Source organism: Schistocerca gregaria, chromosome 2, assembly GCF_023897955.1.
Source record: "Schistocerca gregaria isolate iqSchGreg1 chromosome 2, iqSchGreg1.2, whole genome shotgun sequence".
Taxonomy (NCBI): domain Eukaryota; kingdom Metazoa; phylum Arthropoda; class Insecta; order Orthoptera; family Acrididae; genus Schistocerca; species Schistocerca gregaria.
The window spans coordinates 82,585,137-82,601,480 of NC_064921.1; the positions used below are offsets into that span (position 1 = coordinate 82,585,137).

A 16,344-nucleotide genomic window follows, 5' to 3' on the forward strand; every position below is an offset into this window, starting at 1 on the left:
TATTTTTTGGCGAGACAATGACATGATACAACTAATACCCGAAAAAAGTAAATAATATGCAACAACATAAGCTACGTCAATTGAGTGGAGACTGTATCTAAAAGAAAATGTAAAGCAGTCACGGCGGTTGATGGTGTGTGAAAGTTCTCATTTATCACCATAGATGAGTAAATAAAAAATGTTTACAATTTATATCACTTTTAAAAGTAATATCTATAGAATTAGGATAGTGTCTGAAACCGTATTTCCATTTCTTACCTTTCAGTGTGATGAAGTATGGTCTGCTGACCCTCCATCCGAACGACGCACTGGGTTCCCAGCTCCAGTTCTGTAAATCGAAGCACATACTGCATTAAGCGTAAGCACAGATGCATACCGTAGAGCTTTATAGCTTGTTCATTTACTGACAACAAACTGACTACTAGAGAAAAACATATTTATCTGACTTTGAAGTCTATATAGGTCGTAATTCTTTTCCATTCTGCTTTACGCTTACAAGTATATGACAAGACAATAATTACGCGAAGCAGCTCATACAATGTTTTGCACATAAACGTCCGAAACTATTTCCAAGCTAACGCGAACACTCTTCTGTATAAGACGTTATTAAAGACAACCTGCCACTTTGCAAATCTTAATTCCTTTGTACCACTAGAAAAAAAAAAAAAAAAAAAAAAAAAAATATTGCGCTTAAATGACATCTACACAAGGAAATGTTTTCACCATTAAAACTTTGATGACATCTGACATTACGCCACACCGAGGATAAACATACCATATGTGCAAACCTATGGTGTTCTATACTATAAAAAATAGAAGATGCCGATGTGCGTGAGTTTATATTCTGTAAGATACATACCTCGCCTGTTGAAAGGGCGAACCCTCACCGCAACTTTAATTTTATCAGTTGCCATGGTGCTTCACAATAATGAGTACTGGAATAAATTAAACAAAAATATATACACCAAACGACTTTCACTGCGTTTCCCGGAACTTCACATTTTCACCCCATCTCATTTACGGAATGTAATTTACAATTGAACGGCACACGGACACCTCACTACTGCTCACAATGCGCCATCTTGAAACTGAACCTCTGTGAACTCACTTGTCAGAGAGCGAAAAGTGTTTTCTTTTTTCAACGGAGCTAAGTCGACTGTACATTCGAGCTATCGTTAAGACACAATCATTAGGTCACCGTTTCATCTTAAATGTAATTAATTCACATGCAGTATATCAAAATAATTTTAGTACAATTGTGAATTGTTTCTTTTGTCGGAAAAACGTTTTAAATTCAAACACAATTTCATAAACAATTTTAATTTTAACGCTTCTAATCAATAAATTTAAGATTATTACATCACATTAAAATGATTCATAACAGTTTGCGCTATTTTTCTTAAAATATGACTTAATATAGAATGATTTTTATCATTGACAGTATGATCATCTTTGACGCAAAGTGTATGATTCTGCAGTTTCTGAAAATGTTTGGGAGTTTTGTTTTGCTTTCGTAGAACAAGTATATTGTATCAGGTGGAAAAATAAACTTAGCCGACGACATGTCAGGTGCAAAGGAATTGTTTGGATGGGACTTGTTGTACCGTCTTGTAGAAAACACAATAACAAGAAAAGAAGATATTTTAGTTGCTTTAGTACACTGGAAGCTGATTAACTGTGGCTTCAAATGTCTTGGAGTTGGAAATGATGTAAGCTTTTACGTTGTTTTATGAACTAAATACCGAAAACCGATGGATTTAACAAATAAACCACCGAATGTTTTTGCTTCATCACAGCGTATAGATAACTCGTGTCATGTCACAATTTCATGCAGTTGCCGTTGCAAATTTGCCACACTCCCATATTCCCAATAATCCTCAACATGAGTACGGAGAGATTGTAGTGGTCTTTCATATAATAAATTCATTTTGGATACGTGAGTCAGTGTACTATGCTTATAAGGACTGTTATGTGATTGCTTTTAATGCCACATTGGCAAAGTTCATAAGTTTTTAAGCTTGTGATATTGTAATTGTAAGCTATGACTCCATAGACTAAGGAGTACCGGTACTTTATGAACAGATTGCGGAAATGTTATTGATTATGAAATTTAGCCAGTTTTGTAACACTCTGTTGATACATTGTGGATACGGCACACTGGCCGGTCAGATATTTACTAAAGAAAAATTAACAGATAGCCGTATGTTTCCAGAAGTATTATTTTTATTCACACGACCAGTTTCAGCATATCATTAATGCCAACTCCAGACCCCTGTGCACTCCAGTTTAGAGATTTCCTTTTCCATTGTTGACAAACTGAGTTAGTGGTTTGTCTTAAAATGTAAACGCTACTTGTGTATTAAATTTCTATCTACAAAGTGTTGTTCTGTTTGGAATCAGTGCACAGAGGACTTCTGGAAAATCAGTTAGCTAACATGGCAGCTAATAAAAAAGGGTGAATAAGGCACTTCAGAAAAATTATCAAACTGTGTATACCACAAACTGTTGGCCCTTCATCATTGCATTGGTTCGAAGATGTAGCATCATTCAATAATGGGCATGTGGAATATTAAGCTGCAATTTTGTGAAGTATACTATCTGACAATAACACTTTCTTACGGCCACTTGGGAGGGATGTAGGCCTAATAGTTATGATCTATCTTTGAACAGAACATTTTGTGATGTATGCATTCCCATTCATGAGTTGACTTAGCGGAGTGTAGTTTTTATGGCATGCTTCAAGTTTTGTAATACAAACAGCTGTAAAGTATCACTTGGAAGTTGTAGCATTTTACTTTAGTTGTTGATGAAGAGTTTTTTAAATTTTAAAACTTGATACTTTTTCTGAAGTGCCTTATTCACCCTTTTTTTTATTTTTGACACAGGACAGAGAGTTTCATGATTGTTCAGTTCCTTCATTTCTATTTTACTACATCAACACAACTGCTTCACTTTTAAATGTGATTGCTTGGGTTATAGTGTGCCAATGAATGAATGGGAGAGAGCCAGAAATGTAATAAGGAATTTAGTTTTTGCCATGTTGTGTTTGCAATTTCTCATATCTTTTTCTCCTCCTGCCCACCCCTGCCCCCTCCAGCCCCTCCCCTTTCTGCCCTTATCTCCTGCCCTCACTCCCCATCAAGGATTAGGCACTAAGGTTTGTGCATCATAGCTGGTCATCTGATGTGTGTGCAGCCTAGTACAGGGAATTGGCAATGCAAGTTTGCTTACCCTGCACAGCAACCATAATAAGGTCTGGGAACACCCCAAACACTGCTAGCTTCTACACATGAACAGCCTGACTTGTTCGTTTGATTGTAATAAATAAATATTACTATGTTGTTGTTGTTGTGGTCTTCAATCCTGAGACTGGTTTGATGCAGCTCTCCTTGCTACCCTATCCTGTGCAAGCTGCTTCATCTCCCGGTACCTACTGCAACTTACATCCTTCTGATCTGTTTAGTTTATTCATCTCTTGGTCTCCCTCTACGATTTTTACCCTCCACGTTTTCCTCCAATGCTAAATTAGTGATCCCTTGATGCCTCAGAACATGTCCTACTAACCGGTCCCAACTTTTTGTCAAGCTGTGCCACATACTCCTCTTCTCCCCAATTCTATTCAATACTTCATCATTAGTTATGTGATCTACCCATCTAATCTTCAGCATTCTTCTGTAGCACCACATTTTGAAAGCTTCTATTCTCTTCTTGTCCAAACTATTTATCGTCCATGTTTCACTTCCATACATGGCTACACTCCATACAAATACTTCCAGAAACGACTTTCTGACACTTAAATCTATACTCAATGTTAACAAATTTCTCTTCTTCAGAAACGCTTTCCCTGCCATTGCCAGTCTACATGTTATATGTTCTCTACTTTAACCATCATCAGTTATTTTGCTCCCCAAATAGCAACACTCCTTTACTACTTTAAGTGCCTCATTTCCTAATCCAATTCCCTCAGCATCACCTGACTTAATTCGACTACATTCCATTATCCTCGTTTTGCTTTTGTTGATGTTCATCTTGTACCCTCCTTTCAAGACACTGTCCATTCCGTTCAACTGCTCTTCCAAGTCCTTGCCATCAGCGAAGCTCAAAGTTTTTATTTCTTTTACATGGATTTTAATACCTACTCGGAATTTTTCATTTGTTTCCTTTACTGCTTGCTCAATATACATATTGAATAACATCGAGGAGAGGCTACAACCCTGTCTCACTCCCTTCCCAACCATTGCTTCCCTTTCATGACCCTCGACTCTTGTAACTGCCATCTGGTTTCTGTACAAATAGTAAATAGCCTTTCGCTCACTGTATTTTACCCCTGCCACCTTTAGAATTTGAAAAAGAGTATTCCAGTCAACATTGTCAATAGCTTTCTCTAAGTCTACAAATGCTAGAAACGTAGGTTTGACTTTGCTTAATCTTCCTTCTAATATAAGTCGTAAGGTCAGTATTGCCTCACGTGTTCCAATATTTCTACGAAATCCAAACTGATCTTCCCCAAGGTCGGCTTCTACTAGCTTTTTCTTCGTCTGTAAAGAATTCGCGTTAGTATTTTGCAGCTGTGACTTAATTTTCACATCTGTCAACACCTGCTTTCTATGGGATTGGAATTATTATATTCTTCTTGAAGTCTGCGGGTATTTCGCCTGTCTCATACATATTGCTCACCAGATGGTAGAGTTTTGTCATGACTTGCTCTCCCAAGGCCGTCAGTAGTTCTAATGGAATGTTGTCTACTCCCGGGTCCTTGTTTCAACTCAGTTCTTTCATTGCTCTGTCAAACTCTTCACACAGTATCTTATCTCCTATTTCGTCTTCATCTACATCCTCTTCCATGTCCATAATATTGTCCTCAAGTACATCGCCTTGTATAAACCCTCTATATATTCCTTCCACCTTTCTGCCTTTCCTTCTTTGCATAGAACTGGGTTTCCATCTGAGATCTTGATATTCATACAAGTGGTTCTCTTCTCTCCAAAGGTCTCCTTAATTTTCCTGTAGGCAGTATCTATCTTACCCCTAGTGATATAAGCCTCTACATTCTTACATTTGTCCTCTAGCCATCCCTGCTTAGCCATTTTGCACTTCCTGTCGATCTCATTTTTGAGACGACTGTATTCCTTTTTGCCTGCTTCATTTACTGCATTTTTACATTTTCTCCTTTCGTCAAGTAAGTTCAATATTTCTTCTGTTACCCAAGGAGTTCTACTAGCCCTCGTCTTTTTACCTACCTGATCCTCTGCTGCATTCACTACTTCATCCCTCAGAGCTACCCATTCTTCTTCTACTGTACTTCTTTCCCCCATTCCTGTCAATTGTTCCCTTATGCTCTCCCTGAAACACTCTACAACCTCTGGTTTAGTCAGTTTATCCAGGTCCCATCTCCTTAAATTAGCACCTTTTTGTAGTTTCTTCAGTTTTAATCTACAGTTCATAACCAATAGATTGTGGTCAGAGTCCACATCTGCCCCTGGAAATTTCTTACAATTTAAAACCCGGGTCATATATTACTAAGGACATTATTTTAATGACACAATTAAACAGTCATAATTGTCAGCAGCATAAGATTTATCTGATAAAATGTGTATCAACCATGATGTTCAAAATGGATGTGCAGTCAAAGACGGGTGGTGATGTGTACCCAGTACAATTAGAAGGTATCTGTATGATCCAGACAACACAGGGACATTTCTGGTCATTATTATCCTGTTACAGTCAGCACTGATGCTAATGTGTAGAGCAACAAATTGATCAACCCATCTTTCAATTGTGTAACAAGGAGAGGTCCCCAGATGGAATCGACTTTCTGCAACCATCTATATGGTGATGTAGGTTACCCCAGATATCAAACACTGCAGCCATTGACGTGTGTGGACCTTGTTCGCAGGTAATCGATGAAAATAAATTTGGAATTCTGGGTGATGCTCTTGAGCAAAAAATAGTAATTCTTCACACAGTGGCATTGTGGAGTAGTGGTCAACACACATTCTTGACACACAGGAGCTTGTGGATTCTAATCTCATCGAGTGCTTTAAAATTTTTATTATTAGTTTTGTTCAAATAATTGGTTTAAATGTAGTTTTTTAAATTTCTAAATTACCTGGGTTCATAACCTACATCACCATGTAGATGTTTTCAAAAAATCAATCCCACCCCTGGGGCACTTTCCTTGTAATGCTTATCTTCTAAACAGAATGAGTAAAACAATGGAAAAGGTCATTGACGGAATGGTTCTCATAATACAGTGAAACTGTAATGTATTGTTTAATATTGTCCATGGTCACAGAATTGTTTGAGGTCTGTGACTGACTAGTGCCATGCATATTTCAAATTGCGATTGATCGGCAGTGGTTGATACTGCACAGAGGAAATAAAAAATTGTGGTTACAGGCCCCTTTGCATATGAGTGATCTGAAAAGGGGCTACTGGAGAGACTTGGGCATATTCTAAGTCTAGCTGTGTAGTACTTAACAATGACAGGCCCAGATTATGCCATAGAGCTAACAGCTAGCTACAGAAGGCATTGTTTTCTGTGCAGTCTAATATGTTTAATTTGGTATGACTGTAGAATCTTACACATTTTACTGTTATTCTCAGGATTATTTGCTCCAGACATTACATTGATTGAAGCCAATGTCTGTAGAGGGAGACAACAAGCAGCATACAACCTGTGATTCAACAGTAAATCTTTTTTTTCCTATATGCAATCAGATGGTAACTGGGCTCAATCAGCAATACAAAACGATGGGCGAAAGATTGGAGCTATACAGTCAACTGTTATTAAACCAATTTAATGGGCTTAGTAGTGTAGAAGAGTGAGTAACTTCACGGTAAATGATGACAGCCAAAACAGTTGCAGGATAAAGATTTATTAAAATTCTTGACCAAGGTTTTGGTATATATAAATATACCTCCATCAGAAGTAAAAAATCTCAAATTACATCCTGCAATGGAGATTAATAAAAACAATTGTACCAAAGGCATCGTCAATAGTTGACATCATCTCCATTTGTACAACATGATTAAGGACATAGGGTCAAAGCGAATACAGTTTAGCACCAGTACTTCGCCTATGAACTATCGTGACAAGACACTCTCGTCATGATAAAGGGGTATTTGTTTTGTTAGTCTATTTCCATCCATTCGGTAGAGGTGTCCGAAAAAGGTTAATCTTTGTTTGGCCATTACTTCAGATTTTTTCTCTGTATTCATTTTTTCCAACCATCTGCAGTTTTTATTGCACCCATTATTTTTCTAATAATTATTCTTTCCAGTACCTCTAGTTTGTTCATCTTGTAGTTCATTGTTAGGCATTCAGATCCTTATAAACATTCTGGTCGTACCACTGTGGTGTAGGTGTTTTAGTTTTTTTTCTAGATATACATTTCTTGTTGTATATATTTTTGGCTAAACCATATGCTCTTTTCATTCTGTTAATTCTTACATCTATTGCAGATTTTTCTAGTCCATTCTGTTGTACAGTTTCTCCAAGATATTTAAATTTATTTACTCACTCTATTTTACCTGTTTGTGTTTCTATGAGTTTTGGTGCATTTTTTATATTTGTCATGAAATGATGGTGGTGTCATTTGGTGAAATTTTGGTGGTTGTTGAAGTTGTCACCTGGCTGCATTTGCAGTAAGTCTTTTGAATATTTTATATGCCAGGAGGAATTCAAGTTTCTCAGCTAGTACCATTATTAGGAAAATGCACCCATTCCTCCCAAAATTGTGTCAGAATAGTTTGAAGAAAACTTGGTTGTGCACTGATGCTAGTGTGGCTCCTTGATGCATCTATTGAACATCTCTGTGACACCATGAGGTAACGTACACACTTTGTGCCTTATAACATCCATCTTATCACGAATCACATCTGCATCAGGGCAGAAGGGTAAGCAACATCTCACAAAGAAGCTGTGTGTAATTTAATTTCTCACAAGCATATGTATATGTACAGCAGGCAAATCTTAAGCTTTATGGTGCTCATTTGCCACGACTACATTATCACAAAAATGGTGGCCATCCTAGTGCAAGTTCAAAGGTGAGAGAGAGGCAATGTTTACTAGCAAGTTTACCATTTAGCACACGACTCTAATAACTCCACCACATTTTCATGCTTTAGAATAAAAGAGTAAAGTGTGTTTCTGTTTATTTGTCAGAAGTGAGTCACTTAACCTCCTAATTCATCAACTCTCCTATTAACTTGCCAGTGCATATTATTTCCATCATTGATAGTGCGTTACAGAGTTCTTTTGCCATTAACCTCAGGAATCCAGCAATGTAAAGTGTGTTTCAGATGTCAGGCACTAGTATACAGGACTGGCTGGATTCAAATCTCTGTCCACCCACCTTGAATTAAGTATTTAGTTATTTCCTAAGCCACATCAGATACGTCTAGGGATAGCTCCATCAAGAAGGCCATTGTATTGTATGTTAACCGAGGACCTAGAAATGACGGAGAGGCTCCGTCCTCGCCACAGCCGCAGTGCTCCACAACCCCACGACGACTACCGCAGTCCACTTCACCCCTCCACCGCCCCACACTGAACCCAGGGTTATTGTGCGGTTCGGCCCCCAGTGGACCCTCCAGTGAACGTCTCACATCAGACGAGTGTAACCCCTATGTTTGGTTGGTAGAGTAATCGTGGTGTGGTTGTGTACACATACATGGAGAACTTGTTTGTGCAGCTATCACTGACATAGTGTAACTGAGGCGGAATAAGGGGAACCAGCCCGCATTCACCGAGGCAGATGGAAAACAGCCTAAAAATCGTGCACAGACTGGTCGGTTCACCGGACCTTGACACAAATCTGCCGGGCGGATTCACGCTGGGGACCAGGCGCTCCTTCCTGCCTGGAAAGTCGTGCGTTAGACCACATGGCCAACCGGGCGAGCTAAGAAGGCCATGGTCAATTTTTTGCCCTGTGTTCATCCATTTGAGTTGTTTTACTTATCTAATGATCACATTGTGGCTGAGATCTTAAACCCTGACCCCCCTAATGTTTGGTGTGGTAGAAAGCAGAAATCTTCTTTAGTGTGACACATAATGGGACATGGGCTTGAGTCTGAAGGAACACTGTAACTTAGACCATTTTTCAGTGTGTCATCCATTACTCCTTTCTTTTCCTGACATGCACCAGTAACTTACAACAGAGCGTACCAGAAAAATCCAAAACTGTTTATTTATCAATGACAAAGGCAAAATTCCTACAGTTTCATATTAGAAACCATAATGAGGAAGGTAGTGATGAATTCCTGGTTCACAGATAATGAAGGGACTCTAATTACAATAAAACTATTTGAGATTCAGTTTCCCACACACCATTCGTTTAGGGGTGACATTTACTTCTTTGCAACTATGGTGAAATTAGTGAAGTGGAAGACATCTAAGTTTTGGGATTTGGTTTAGATTGGAAGCTTTCGTAGAAGATACATGTTCAAGATCTTCTGTGGGATGCTATTTTTGTGATCAAACGTTGGCCATCAGTAGCACCCATGATACACTTGAGCTGATTTACTTTCAACAGTAATTATTGTCATATGTCTTTTTTCAAGACAACCAAGTTCAGATGCAGAAGATCTTTTTGGTCAAAGAGGTTCTGTTCCATAACAAAATCTAACAGTGATTGTTGTTTCAGAATCCCTGCTAGCTGTTATCAAAATGGATCCAGAGGAGCTGGTGTTGTTATTGCAGCTGAATAATACAGAGGATGCATTTGATGTGTGGCATGGACAGAGCCACGGATCCAGATATTTCCCTGTCGATCGGGCCTTTGCCTCATGCTGTGCTCTGTTTCTGTCTGCTCAGTTGCCAGTCACCCACACTGGTCGCATGATGTGTTTTCCCCCCAAGCTCATTCCTGTCATGTTGTTCAGACTCTCTACTCCCCCACAGACTGACTCACATGTTGAGATTCATTCCCTCTTCCAGGTTCAGGGCCCCAGCCTGCAGTCGATGTGCCTTCGGCTACCATAGTTACATTCATGTCAACAGTGATGACCCTGCTGCATTGTCATGCCCATGCATAAACTAAAGTGGTGACATAGGACATTCTTAATGCATGTACACTTTTCTTTATCTTCGTAGTGCTAAATTATGGGCACCGTGTACCCGGCATTTTTACAATTCTGGTAGGAGCAGCTACGTCTTCAGAAGTTTCAGCAAGAGCAGATGTGTAAACTGCCCAATAGAATGTGGAATTACTTTGTACCCGTGCTGTCTTGATGGCAGGCCAGGCACTTCCAAGAAGTCTCCTCCCACCTGCCACTCCCCCCCCCCCCTCGCCCTGATGTCATTCACCAGGTTTGGCAATGAGATGGAAGGGTGGGAGAATTACCCCCTGCAACAGTTCTTGCTACACTGCCAGGTAAGCCATATTGTTGATCCAGTTGATAAGACTATATCGTTTATGTCCAGCAGTGGGAGGTTATAAGAGATTGTACAGAGTTTGAAGTCGTTCACTGATCATGAGAAACTCAACTTTGGGGGACTTTCTAAGTTGATCACACGGTATTTGGTCATCAAACCCCTGTGGTGGTGGCACGATCACAGTTGAACTATCATTAGAAATGCCCCAGTCTGTTTTATGTGGCATGTATTGCCGACCTGCAAGATGTCTCGCACAAGTGTTGTCAGCTTGAGTGTCCCCAATGTGCTACCTCATATGCAGACTTGCTAATAAGGGACATGATCATCCAGTTACACCCGACCCAGAGGTACAAACTAAGGCATTGGCCTTGACCGACCCTTCTTTGACTGAAGTTGCTAAGATTTCTCAATCACATGAACTTAAGGCAGTGGCGAGGGATGTATTTTCCAAAAGTTGATAGATGACAAAATTAGATGTGCATGGTAAACAACACCTGGTACCCTGTGAGGTGGGCAAGGTGGCCTTGCCTTTCACTGAGCTGCCAATTTATTGACACCATTGTTGATCTGAATGCAGTGATGTCACAGCCCTGCGCATCTTCATCCATATCAGGCTCGGCAGGCACATTCATATCGAAGCATCGTAATCACCACTCATAATTTTTTTTCTGGCCTCTTTGTGTTGGTCTCCTTCCACAGTGTTTCCACGCAATGGCAAGCCAGCGGTACTGATCCGACTATCATGCGATGCATGTTTGGCATATGCTATTTTGCAACAGTTTGTGAGAGTCAATGAGCCACTGGATGATCATTGGAGGATCTAGTGTTTTCTATGGACTCGGGAAGTGTCTCCAGCACTCCAGAAGCATCGCCCAAGTGAATTCTGCCATTGTTGTTAGTGGATGGGTGACCAATCGAGTTTCAGGTAGACATCGCAGCGAAGGTCAGTGCAATTAACATAGATTGCACAGCCTCCTGGACTGCCCTGCATTGCAGCATCCACTATGTCAAGCTATGTGATAGAGTAAAACATGTATTCATTTGAGGGGACAAATCTCCATTTCTGCACATTATAAGAATACGGAAAGGCAATATATGCTGTTAGTGGTAATTCACCATTGGCACAAAATATTTTTGGCTTGTATGCCTTTTCTGTTTCTGGCCTCCAGATTGTTGACAAAGTAAACTTAGTGTCTCAGTCAGTCTCCCTTAAGCCATCTACACTGTGTAAATTTTGTCACCTCCTGCCCCTTTCCCTTCACCATGAGCAATGATATCAAGGCCGAATTTCAGCATTGGCTGGACGTCTCCTATTTCAGAGAGTCAGTGATCATCCCTTTGGTGGGATTCAGAAGCCAGACAGTGCAGCACTCCTAATCGAAGATTTTAAACAGATGGCAGATGCGCAGCGTGACACAGACTAATATCCAGTCTTGCACCCAAAGGAATTGTTGGTGAAGTTATCGAGTATTTTTCACAGATCAGCTTGCACGATGCAAACCTACAGTTGCTGCTGGACACCCGCTTGTTGGAATTTCTTGGTTCTCAACATCCACATTTGGCTTTATCAGATTAATCGCTTGCCTCTTGGGATCATGTCTGTGCTGGAAATTATCAGCGATATTTGGAGCAATTGATTCAGCACATCCCTTGTTCTGTAAACTACCTTGATGACATCTGGGTCATGGGCTTGCTGTGAGCATTTGTGGAATCTGCAGGCAGTGTTTCCAGTGCCTTCTGGAGGATGGCCTTCATTGCAAATTGGAAAATATTGTATTTTCCCCAAAAGTGATTTTTTTGGGGTCATGTGCCCAGCAAAGATGACCTTTTCACTACAGCCGATCATGTTAAAGCCATCATCAGCTTGTCATTGTCCAAGAACATGAGGAATCTCTAGTCCTTTTTGGGTAAGATCTCATATGATGCTAAGTCCAAGCAGCGCACATTGCCATCCTCTTAACAGGCCTCATGAAAAGAGTGTCAGATTGTCAACAGGCTTTGCTGTTCTTCAAGCAGTGTTTGTGTTGTGCTCCTTTTGGCTTCTTTTATGATGGGTGAACCTTTATCCCTGCCCTGTAACATGTCCCAGTATGGCATTGGTGTGGTCCCCTTGCATCAAAATCCAGATGGCACCAATTGCTGAACGCGTATGCATCAGTGCCGCATTTCACAGTGCAATATAATTATTCACAGATGGGAAGGGAGACACAGGCTATTATTTTTGGAATTTAAAAGTTACTTGTTTTCTTGTCCGGAGTGAAATTTCTCATCACCAACTACAAGCCACTGGTTTCCTTAAGTCAGCCCTCATTCAGAGCTGCCAGATAGGACTGCCCTCCAGTTGCAGATGTGGACTCTTCCTCAGTAATTATTGTTATGATATTTGATACCTGCCCAGTGTCTGCAAATGTGGATGCACTATTGCAGGATCAGATCTGGCATTCGAGCAACAGCAGGCTCATGTTTATGCCTTGTACGATGCCTTGCAGCAGACTTTGCTTGATTTTCCTTTGATGATGCTGGAGGTCATGGTTGCTGTGCCTGCAAACCCACTTTTCTGGAAAATTGTTTCAGCTCTCCAGGTGGAGTGGCCATTGCACTCTCTCCTGGGAGCAGATTTGGTGTAGTGTATGTTTTTTTCTCCTGCATGAGTGATTCAGTGTTGTCCAGCGGGTTCTCTTGCTCACCGAAGAGAAGCAAAGCTGTCACGTGGTTATCCCTCCTGCATTGCATCCTCGCAAACTCCAGCTGCTGCATGTGTCGCACTGGATGTGCCTTGTATCAAGGCATTGGCACACCGCCACATCTACTGGCCAGTGTAGACCACAATATTGAAGTCTTGTGTGTGCTTGCACAGCTTTTGCCCAGAACCGGGCTGAACTGCCGTGTCAGTTTGGTGCACATTGACTCTGGGGGCCCCTTGTTGGAAAGCATGTGGTTGCCGATGTATTATCATATTCCCCATATTTTGTGAAGCTATCCTCCACAACATTGACAGCAACTGTTTGTGCATTGTTGGTAATTTTTGCTATCGTGCCTCCTCCCTCCCCCTCCCCCCCCCTCCCCTCCCCTCCCCCGCCACTCCCTCCCCCACTGATGATTGTCAGTTTTCGTTGTTGGAATTTGAAGACTTTGTATTCACACTGATATCAAGCATCAGACTATCACTCATTGCACCTGTCCTCTAACTCGAAGCTGGAGCTGTTTGTGCATACATTTAAAACCCAAATGAAAAAGCTTGTGTCTGTTTTGTGTGCTCTTGAGGTTTTTGGGTACAGACCACATGATGCTGGTTAATGGGTTTAGTCCAGAAGAATGTTTGCATGCAGCATCCAGAGTTGACTGCCCGAACCATCGCAGCACATGGTATTTTCCACACAGGGCTGATGTTTAGCACTGTCATTTGGCCAACAGCTGAAATGGGTACCAGATATAGTGGTGGGCCACAAAAGTCGGTAGCTGTTTCTGGTGGATGTCAGTTGGGAGCAGTCGATTTGGCATTGCAGTCAGTTGTGGCTGCAACGTGTCGGATCTTCGCCACCACTATCTCCAAGCCAGCCAAGTGAGCATCCATCTGCACCCTTCACTCACTTACTTTCGACTCCAGTATAGAACAACAGTAGAACAACAGTATAGAACAATTGCTCTTACCACTGCAGAGCCCATGGGATTTGAACCAGTACCCTTGGTCCCTTCTCACGAGTGTCCTTGCGCCACCCATGCCACAATTTTCTGCCCCTCTGATGGAGCAAACTATGTCAGTATTTTCTCGTTCAGTGGTTGATCCACTGCCATGTAATCTCGCACCCTCTCTGTTTTTGCCACTTTTGGTTAATATGGTTACAATCTTGCTGACAGTGATGATTCTGTGGCATTGTTGTTCTTTAGCATATACTATAGCGTCATTGCAGTTCACTGATGTAAAAGAATATAAAATATAAATAGAAGTGGGTAATCATTAATACTAAGATAAATCCTGCTTTATGTTACCTTTGCATTGGGGATGAAATGCTAAGCAGTTAAATCTGACCCCACCATTAAGAAGACTTGTACATCTCTGCAGAAATACAGCAAAATGTAAGAAAACACACTCCAGTCAGCACATTTGTTGACAATCAGCATCTTTGGCTTTTGTGCTACTCCTTATTACCATTCCTGTGGAGAAGTGATGCTCATAACTAATATGAAGTCTTGGCTACAGTTGTAAAATGAACAGTCAGCCCTCTTGGAATATCCAAATTGAATGATATGGTGTCATTGGAGGTTTCATATCTTTTCTGAATACAACTTTCTTCCTGGGAACACGAAATGTGACTCTAAAAGAATTATGGGGGGGAAAAAAACTTGTATTTCCGTTCAAAGTAATGTCCATGAGCAACACACTTTTTGCAGTAATTATAAAAGAGCTGAAAACCAACCAACAGTAGGAGCTCCCTGTGTTTTGAACTGAAGCACTGATGCATGTCTTTCAATGTCCAGTGTACGTGCACAATGAGTGCCTTTCAAATTTGTCTTGCTGCAGGGTAAACGAAGGAAGTATCCACATCTCACATACTTGGAATGTGAGGGAAGTTTGAGAACAGTTCCATAACACGTAGCTAAGAAGATACATTTGTATGTATTGCAGCTTGTAAGTAGGCATTATAAATGAGTAGATCTCACGTTCCAAACGTGAACAACTTTTCTCAAACATACATGAAGTACCATTTCAAAACTACCTTGTAGAATTCTGTGTTTTGACCTTAAGGTCTGAATTTGCAATGGTTCATGCCATTTTATTGAGAATGCTCATCTGTATTGTCTTTATTCTGGACACTAAGTTAATTCGGTTGGTACATAGGGAAGAAAATAAATAGCATTCTATTGACTGTTTTTTGGTCTCCTGTTTGAAGTAGTAGTACAGGTGAGTACTTGTGATTTCCTCATAGGCGACATGGTTTTTAAAAGAAGTTCCCAGTAGTGGGATTATTGACTCTTTGAAACCATCTATATGGTGAATATAATAGAGGGAAACATTCCATGTGGGAAAAATATATCTAAAAACAAAGTTGATGTGACTTACCAAACAAAAGCGCTGGCAGGCCGATAGATACACAAACATACACACAAAATTCAAGCTTCCGCAACCAACGGTTGCTTCTTCAGGAAAGAGGGAAGGAGAGGGAAAGACGAAAGGATGTGGGTTTTAAGGGAGAGGGTAAGGAGTCATTCCAATCCCGGGAGCAGAAAGACTTACCTTAGGGGGGAAAAAAGGACGGGTATACACTCGCGCGCGCGCACACACACACACATATTCATCCACACATACACAGACTGTATCTGTGTATGTGCGGATCTATATGGTGACGTAGATTAAGGTCCAGGGTATCACATCCTGCAACCATTCACCCTGGTGGTCACTTGTTTGTGAGTAATCAAAGGAAAAAAAAATCTTAATTTCACAAACCCCTCTACAGTTTTAAAAATAGAAAGATTTTACTGATTGGTAGGGTAGTATAATCATTAAGGTACAGGCTTCATGAGCTGACGGTTGTGGTTTAGAATTTCGTCAGGTGCTTAGAAAACTGCTTATTTTTAAATCCGTCAAAATGTCTTTGATAAATAATTTTATTCAGTTATTTGGGGGCCTTTTTTTAATGTAGAATTCTGAGCCATTCATGCTAATCTGGTCAATTAGGGAAGCCAAGTTGTTATAGATATCCAGAAGAAAAGTGTGGTTAGTCGACTACAAATTAATTTTGGTAAAAGCTGTTTAGTGAGTGGTGTCATTCCAAAAACATCTGAAGTTAAATTTATTTCTGTTTTGTGAAGTGCACATAATAAAGTGCACATAATGTCAAGAAAGTGTGAATTCACATTGCATAAGGGTCCAGACACTTGGTTGAGATTGCAGGTACTTACTAATCCAGTCATTTGTCACATATTATTCCAGGTTTTTTGTTTTATGATCTATGTGAGTTGGTTAG

The 16,344-nt window shown here is 40.4% G+C and overlaps 2 protein-coding genes across 4 annotated transcripts in view; one reads left to right on the forward strand and one right to left on the reverse strand.

Annotated features, from left to right (window-relative positions):
* LOC126336356 (kinesin-like protein KIF13A) overlaps positions 1-1,106 on the reverse strand; it is a 1,265,558-nt gene extending 1,264,452 nt beyond the window's left edge. For all 3 annotated transcript variants that reach the window (XM_049999947.1, XM_049999946.1, XM_049999945.1), the window contains exons 1-2: positions 860-1,106; positions 259-328 (exon numbers count right to left, since the gene is read on the reverse strand). In XM_049999947.1, the coding sequence (XP_049855904.1) occupies positions 259-328; positions 860-914 (125 nt within the window). In that variant the 5' untranslated portion in view covers positions 915-1,106. The remainder of the gene's footprint in view (positions 1-258; positions 329-859) is intronic.
* A 342-nt stretch (positions 1,107-1,448) lies between these two features.
* LOC126336357 (proteasome inhibitor PI31 subunit) overlaps positions 1,449-16,344 on the forward strand; it is a 96,507-nt gene continuing 81,611 nt past the window's right edge. The window contains exon 1 of the mRNA XM_049999949.1: positions 1,449-1,709. Within this exon, the coding sequence (XP_049855906.1) occupies positions 1,563-1,709 (147 nt within the window). The 5' untranslated portion in view covers positions 1,449-1,562. The remainder of the gene's footprint in view (positions 1,710-16,344) is intronic.